General features: G+C 35.4%; 1 protein-coding gene across 1 annotated transcript; it reads right to left on the bottom strand.

The window, feature by feature from the left end:
* Window positions 1–3,155: 3,155 nt before the first annotated feature.
* On the bottom strand, window positions 3,156–4,777 carry LOC107813714 (uncharacterized). The gene is made up of 3 exons (XM_016639014.1): window positions 4,227–4,777; window positions 3,748–3,818; window positions 3,156–3,184 (listed from the first exon to the last, which is right to left on the bottom strand). The coding sequence occupies exons 1-3, from the start codon at window positions 4,775–4,777 to the stop codon at window positions 3,156–3,158; spliced, it is 651 nt and encodes a 216-aa protein (XP_016494500.1).
* Between the last annotated feature and the right edge of the window lie 3,290 nt (window positions 4,778–8,067).

Raw genomic sequence — 8,067 nt, 5'->3', positions numbered from 1 at the left:
GACTCCGGAGGGGCTCCTAGAGCGTAAGCGCTATCACAAGCCAACGAAGGCATATATCAATAAACCGCTGTGGCATGCAGCCCGATTCTGTAACTGTCACTCACAATCAGGATCTCGGCCTCACTCAGTCATCACTCTCCAGTCTCACACACACGGTCTCACAATGTCATGAAACTAGCCCAAAACAATGATATGATCTACCAAATAATAATAACTGAGACTGAGACATGATATGATATGCATGAGCAAGACTAAGTATAGAATGTCAATGAATGTAATGAGATGACAACAAGAAACGACCACTCGAGTCTCAACAATATCAGCATGAAGCCCTAACAGGATATCTAGCATGATTTTACGGCACATTTACTTAATCACATGATAGAAACACGTATATCAACAAGAAAGAGTTACTAAGCGGTGCCATGGAATGATCCAGGCCGCAATTCTCAAGGTGCACGCCCACATGCCCGTCACTTGGCATTTGCGTCACCTCCATAGTAATCATAGAACACATAGTTCGGGGTTTCGAACCCTCAAAACCAAGTTTGGAAGCGTTACTTACCTCAAGCCAAGTCAAACTCTAGCCCACGACACCCTTGCCTCTTGAATCAGCCTCCAAATGTCCTGATTCTAACCAAAAGCAATACAATGCAGTTAATATAGGCCAATAAACCAATTCCACACAAAAAACTATCAATTTAGACCAAAATCCCGAAATCCACCCAAATTCGTCCCCTCCCCTCCCCCTCTGTCCCACATCTCAGAATCCGACAAAATTCACAAAACTAGAAAGCCCTTTCACTCACGAGTCCATACATACAAGATTTATCTAAATCCGACTCCATTCTACTCATCAAATCCTCAATCAAAGCTCCCAAAAACTGAAGCCCTAACCCCTTCAACTTCACTCCAAATTTCCACTAATTTCATGATTAAACAGTGGAAAAATTATCACAAATACAAATAATAAAGCCCAAGTAACTTACCCAGCTGAAAATCATTGATTCCCTTTGAAAACCACTACCCAAAGCTCAAATTCCAGCCAAAAATGGTGAAGAATGACCAAAAATCGCGAAGGGGGGCTTTTATACTTTCTTCCCAGCACTTTCCGCATCTGCGGACAGTATCTGGCATCTGCATCCGCTTCTGCACCCAAAAATCCACATCTGTGGAAGTCACTTAAACCTCCAAAACCGCACATGCGGTCACGATATCGCACATGTGGTCTCGCAGGTGCGCTCCCCTTCCGCACCTGCAATCCAGGCTCAGGTTTCCAAATTATGCTCCTACGGTTTCCTTCCCGTGTCTGCGGTCCCCAATCCACATGTGCGGTATTCACAGAACACAGCAGCTTCTGCTGCATTTTCCAAGTTTCAATCTTCCGTGACCCATCCGAAATCACCTCGAGGCCCTCGGGACCTCAACCAAAAGTACCAATAAGTCACATATCACCATTCAAACTTATTCAAACCTTTAGAACACCCAAAACCACATCAAAACACCAAATCACCCTCGGATTCAAGCCTATAAACTTCCAAACTTCCGAATTCCACAAACAACACCGAAACCTATCAAATCACCTTCGGATGACCTGAAATTTTACACACACATCCCAAATGACACAACGGACCTACTCAAATTTCTGGAATTCCATTCCGACCTCTATATCAAGATTTTCATTGCCAACTGAAAACGCCAAATTGCCAATTTCGCCAATTCAAGCCTAAATCTACTACGGACCTCCAAAATACATTCCGATCATGCTCCTAAATCCAATATCACCTAACAGAGCTAACCAAATCATAAAAATCCAAATCCGAGATCGAATGCTAAAAAGTCAAAACTTGGTCAAACCTTTCAAATTTAAAGCTTTAAGTTGAGAATTATTCTTCCAAATCTATTCTGATTATCCTGAAAACCAAAACCGACGATTTACGTAAGTCATAATATATTATACAGGGCTATTCATGCCCAAGAACCGGCGAGCAAAGTGCAAATGCTCAAAACGACCGGTCGGATCGTTACAGAAGTAGGCTACCAAGAATAAGCAGGCGGTGAGGAGAGTCCAATTTATGGAATACCATAAGAAGATTTTATAATATACAAAATTTGGTTCCTCGTTGTCTTTAGTTTATAGTAAAAATAGCACGGTATAACCAGTTTTCGGACTGGTCATTCAAAAATAGACAGCGTTTATGAAGTCAATGAAAAATAGCCACTATTTTGCTACAACAGAGACCAGTCCAGCATAATATACTGGAGTTCGGTGCACCTGTGTATGAACTCCAGCATATTATGCTGGACCGGTATACTTTGCTAACTCCAGTATAATATACTGGAGACTGGAGCACCGGTGCTCCAAACTCCAGTATATTATACTGGACAATTATACTTGCTGGAACTCCAGTATATTATGCTGGAGTTCTAGCATACTTATGCTGAAACTCCAGTATAATATGCTGGCTTATTTTTCGGGTTTTGAACATTATTTTCGCTCAAATTTATCTTTACATGAAAAATGGCTAAATTTCGATTACTTTTGAAACTGGGGTATTTTTGAACGACAAGTTGTAAATCTTGCTATTTTTGAATTTCTCCCTAGTTTATAGAATACCATAAGCATATTAACCATTTTTAGACTACAAAAAGAAAAACAATTAAACATGTTTGTAGAAGAATACATGTAGCAGGCTACCAAGAAGAAGTAGCTGATAAGGGGTAAAGTCCAAAACGATGGAATTCGAAGAAGAATAAGGAATTTGACTCAAAAGTGATTTCATACGATTGACTTTTTAGGCTCGGCTTAGCTATAGTTTGAATGGAAAGAAATCCAGGAGATTTACAATTATATTCTTAAATTATATAAATATTAAAGGTCATAAAAGTCGATTAATTTTTTGGAATATTTTTGTCGTTCACATTTAGCATAGACTATTCGTGCTTTAATATAATACTAGTTATTATGTACGTGTGTTGCACGTTAATAATGACACGTGATGGTTTAGTCAATTCTTTATATGAAGGGACACTAAATTAAATGAATAAGATAAATATCAATAATAAAATAACCCTTAAAATATATGTATATGTAAAACCGCTATAATTTAAAATGACAAGAAATGTTATTACATATATTAGCATAATATGGGAACTCAAGCTGATTGGATATCATAGCCTGAACCTGCAAAAATGATCAATTAGGTCATGTCAGTAATGACATAATATTATGCACAAATAGTTTATGAATATGCAATGTGATGATATCTTACCTAAGACTTCTTTGTAGACGATATTCTTTGTGTATGTACCATTCCGACACTTTGGTTACTCCGTCATGATAAGAACTTTCGTTGTGGACATCGATATTCCTCTTGAAAGTGCAACATATAGTTGCTCATGTGAGAAAACATGTTGCGGTAGATACAATCCAACATTCGGAATTGTTTGTCCTTGTGCTTTATTTATTGTCATTGCAAAACACAAGCGTACTGGAAATTATTTACGGACAAATTTAAAAGGATATCCTTCATTTTTCGGAGGTGAAAGTTGAATTCTGGGGATGGACACATGCTTTGAAAATTGATTTTCTCTTGCATACAGGTTGATTTTGAAGAAAAATGCGCCCATCATGTTATTAAGAAATATAGATCCGTCAAATGGACACATGCTTGGAAGTACATTGACCCATCATAATTTATGCATGTATAACGTTGTTGTCAAAACCTCTGCATACCATCCTTGTACCATTGCATAGTCCATTTGACGGATCTATATTTCTTAATAACATGATGGGCGCATTTTTCTTCAAAATCAACCTGTATGCAAGAGAAAATCAATTTTCAATTATAAGATTATCATCAACTCTTCCATTAAAGAAACAAAGAACTGGAGGAAAAAAATAATGTGCACAAAGTAAAAGAAAACTAAAGGGATTTAGCTGTCAAAAGAAATTAAAATCTTCATAAAGCATGTTTTTTTAATTATTATCCTTTAAAGAATTACAAACTATGACTGAGGGAAAGAGGAAGAAGGCATACAGTGATATTTATAAAAATAAAAATATGTAATGGTTCCTAATTCAATGGGAACTCTTTAAGCATTTACAGAGTTAGAATCTAACCCATTTCAAATTTGATATAATAATGTTGTGAGAATTTTTGTGTCTGTTATATACAAATATGATAGTAATATATATATAAGGAATACTGAACTTAACAACGAACCTGTGCGGTGGAAGGCCATTTGGTGTTAATGTATTTAAGTATTCTTCCTGATAGTAGTTGTTGGTATCATCTTCTGCTGAGTCGAAACTGTGAAATATTTTGCTCTCACCAGGGAACTTGTCAATCAACATCTCATTTAGTTGATCAACATATTCGTTTCTGCTAGCTAAGATAGCTTTTTTTGTCATGTACTTTGCACAACTTCCATTTTCGTTTAATGATGGAAATATTTCTGTTATTAAGCGATCTTCACCACTAATATTACCGTTAGGTTTGATAACCAATTGCTCAGGGAGGAGGATCATATCATCTTTTATTGTATGCTCTTCCCCATTGCCGATGTGAAGCAAAAAAACACTGAATGCTGGATCTGTTCTTGCTTTCATATTTCTTGTTAACTGAATTTTTTGTATTTTAGGCCATAAGTATGATTTTACCAAGCTAGCATTTACAGTCTCAACTCTCGTCGCTTTTGGAACTACTGGTAGTACTTGACGAAAATCACCACCAAAAATCATTACTTTTCCACCAAATGGTTCATCGATATCCATTATATCTGTGAAGCTCCTGTCAAATGTTTCGATAGTCTAACGCCCTACCATAGGTGCTTCAGCCCATATTATCAACTTTTCTTTTCTTATTAATTTTGCACCACTACTTTGCTTAGACATATTCGTAATGGTAGTTTCATTTGTTTGCAGAGGCATGTTGAATCTAGAGTGAGTTGTACGACCCCCTGGTAAAATTGTTGTTGCTACACCACTTGTTGATGTTGCTAATGCTATCATACCTCGTGATCTGACATTTGCAAGCAATGCACGATAAAGGAATGTTTTTCCGGTTTCTCCGGGCCCATCTACAAAGAACAATCATGTTCTACTTGAATCTACTCTTTGCAATATAGTCTTGAAAGCTTGTTCTTGTTCAGGATTTAGCTTTGATTGTGTATTGAAGTCTTCTTCATCCACTTGTATCGCCTTTTCTTCAGTAATCTCTCTGCATTCTGAAGTAACATTATCATCTCGACTCCGATTAAGTTTTGGTAAATTATATCTTTCAACACTCTTGCCCATGCTTTCTAGGAAATAATTAATGCTCTTCAATGTGTACTGCAATTGAGTATCAGATGAACTCTCATGTATCCTTCGAAGTCCTCTGACATATTCTCGTAATATGTGTCCCATAGTTTTCTAGTGTTTGTTGGATTACAATGTACCAATATAGTTGCAAACAAATTTCTTAGAGCTAATGGCATTTTGAAGAGAACTGCCTCACGTAAGCATTCAAAAATGTTGTTATCTGATTCTAGTAACCCTCTTTCTCTTGCAGATTCCTTGAATGTTTGGCAATCTCTTCCATTAACCTTGAGTAAGTCTTCAAATGAAAATGGTCATCTAACATGATTCAACAATAATCTCAAATAGTATCTTTCACCTTCTTTAGGATTAGCTGCTTTATTCAAGGAAAGAAGATAAATAGATGAAATTTAAAGAAAGATATACAAACTTCATTGAGTGAAATATTCAGTTCGTTACCTGTACCAATTCGGCCAATTACAGATCTTTTTTTCCTTTTTGCCCATTTCTTTGATTGAGAGTTCCATACATAATACTCTGGAAATTCTTTGTATAGATACATTTGTGCCTCCTCGTCTGTTAAGCATGTCTTGAAATACTCAGTGAGCATGCTTTTCTTGACATTGTCTGATGCTATAACAGTTTGCAAATTTTGCCTTTTCCAGTAGTACACTAATATGTATAAATATTACGTTAGAAATTATATATTGGATAATTTAATACACATCTGAACACAATATCTTATCTAATCGATCAATGACAAAGAGAAATAGACTAAAAATTGGTATTTATAAGTCAATGTAGCGTAAAAGTAATATCCCAAAATTAAATTCCAATCTTTACCAGCGAGGGAACAGTTGATATGAATGCATCAAAAACAAAGAAGATATTTGCACTATTTATACAGATTTCTTTTTTTGATGATACAAGATAGAGAATTAATCTTTATAATCTAAAGTCGTAAACACTGGTTGGAGGTTTTCCAGTTGTATTGGCTGAGAGAGAACTGTAAATTTTCTAACACTTTACCTATTTTGACACCAAATCAGCTTCCCAAATGCTTATGATTTGCCTTACGAATCAAAGTTTGTATTGGATAATGCCAATAAAGCATTGTAACAATAAAAATCTATGTTTTCATATCTTATTAAGAATGAGAGTTAAAAATTCATGGCAGTAGTATGTGATTGAATATATATAAGTAATTAACAGTGAATGTAAAATTAAATAACCTCTTTCTAGGTCACTATAAGGTTGATCAATAAGAGATTAAAGTTCACTGTTGGATATAAGAATTTACTACTTGTTTATCTGGGAGATGTAGCTGAAGGTTAATGACTGGAGGTTGCATCTTACTAAGATTGAATTCATAAATTCTCCAAAGTGCTTCCGACGGAGATACCCAATGCGCATCTTGGAAGTTTTTAATTTCATCAATTATTTTTTCCCCATCATCCGACTTAATATAAACAGCGCACCTATCGTGACCTTTATTTATATACTTGTACAAATACTTTATAGCCTTCACTCCGGAGCAAGCCTCAACATTGATATGGCAGTTGTATCTAGTTAGTAGTAAGGATTATAAGGTACAACCCACTGATTATTCATCACCATGCCACAAATTTTTGCGCTCTTCCCATCATTTCTTCTCCTACAAATAGGATATCCATCCTTTCCTTGTATTGACTTATTACAAAATGGTCAAGGATAGTGATTTTTGCACTGACCATCCTTCATTCAGGGGTTTGATGGACGATAGTTTTCACACGGACCATGCGTCATATTCTTGACAACCAATTCATGCAATATTGGATATTCGTCTTTGTCTGGTAGTTCTGCTATAATATATTTGTCATACTGATCTGGTGATGTTATCTTGTGTCCTTCTTTAAGTATTAATAAAAGGTGTATGTGGGGTAGACCTCTTTTTTTGGAATTCAACCATAAATACATGTGCTGCTACTGCCCCAAATATTTGTTTCTTGAATATTTGATCCTTTAAGTCTTGTAATTTTGCTCTGAAAACTCTGGTCACCAAGTCGGGCATGTCTTGCTGTTAAATGTGAAGATGTAGTAAGATTGATATGTCCGTGAAAATCATAAGGATCAGTATTTTGGTGTAATCATATTTACTCAACCGGTACTGTTGTACTTGTTTTGGAACCAAATTTAAGTGCAATGAACTTTTTGACTTCTATCATGTAACCTTCTATAGTTTCAACCATTATTTGAAGAGAATAAATTATCATATACCGCATTAATATCCTAAATAATCATGAGCATACCTCCCAAATTTAGTAAGGTATAGTTGAATTAACATACCATTCCTGATTTGCGTCGTTGAATGGTTGAGCTGTTTATCAATATTTTCAGTATGCACAACTGCTTTTCTCTTTCTTCCTACAAAATTTATTACAATTACAGTACCATATTTAATTTGTTATGTATACTTTAATGATAAGTAATGAGTATGTTATGGTTACCTGAAATTTTCTGTTAGTCTTCACAATGGTTTTGTATGTTTGGCTTTGCGACAGTTGAACTAATATATTTATCCATCCTCCGAATGGCATAAGCTAATTTCGGTTGTTCTACCAACGAACAACAAAAAATTTATATAATCAATTAACTTATAAATTAATTATTAGCATATGCTCAAGAATAAGAAATATCAATTATTGTTGTTGTTACCTTGTTCTGCCATCTGTCTAAATCGAACAAATATCTGTGTCATAACAGAAAACTGTGAATATCATAATTTT

The sequence above is a fragment of the Nicotiana tabacum genome, chromosome 3 (assembly GCF_000715075.1).
Source record: "Nicotiana tabacum cultivar K326 chromosome 3, ASM71507v2, whole genome shotgun sequence".
Taxonomy (NCBI): domain Eukaryota; kingdom Viridiplantae; phylum Streptophyta; class Magnoliopsida; order Solanales; family Solanaceae; genus Nicotiana; species Nicotiana tabacum.
Note: the sequence above shows the minus strand (reverse complement) of the source record. Positions and strands in the feature narration are given on the sequence as shown.

Excerpts from the sequence above, each read along its gene's own strand:
- LOC107813714 (XM_016639014.1), bottom strand. The coding sequence starts at position 4,777 with ATGGATATCGATGAACCATTTGGTGGAAAAGTAATGATTTTTGGTGGT. Across the intron at positions 3,819-4,226 it reads AATGGCCTTCCACCGCACAG|GTTGATTTTGAAGAAAAATG; the intron begins GTTCGTTGTTAA and ends TCTTGCATACAG. Across the intron at positions 3,185-3,747 it reads GTCAAATGGACTATGCAATG|GTTCAGGCTATGATATCCAA; the intron begins GTACAAGGATGG and ends TCATTTTTGCAG.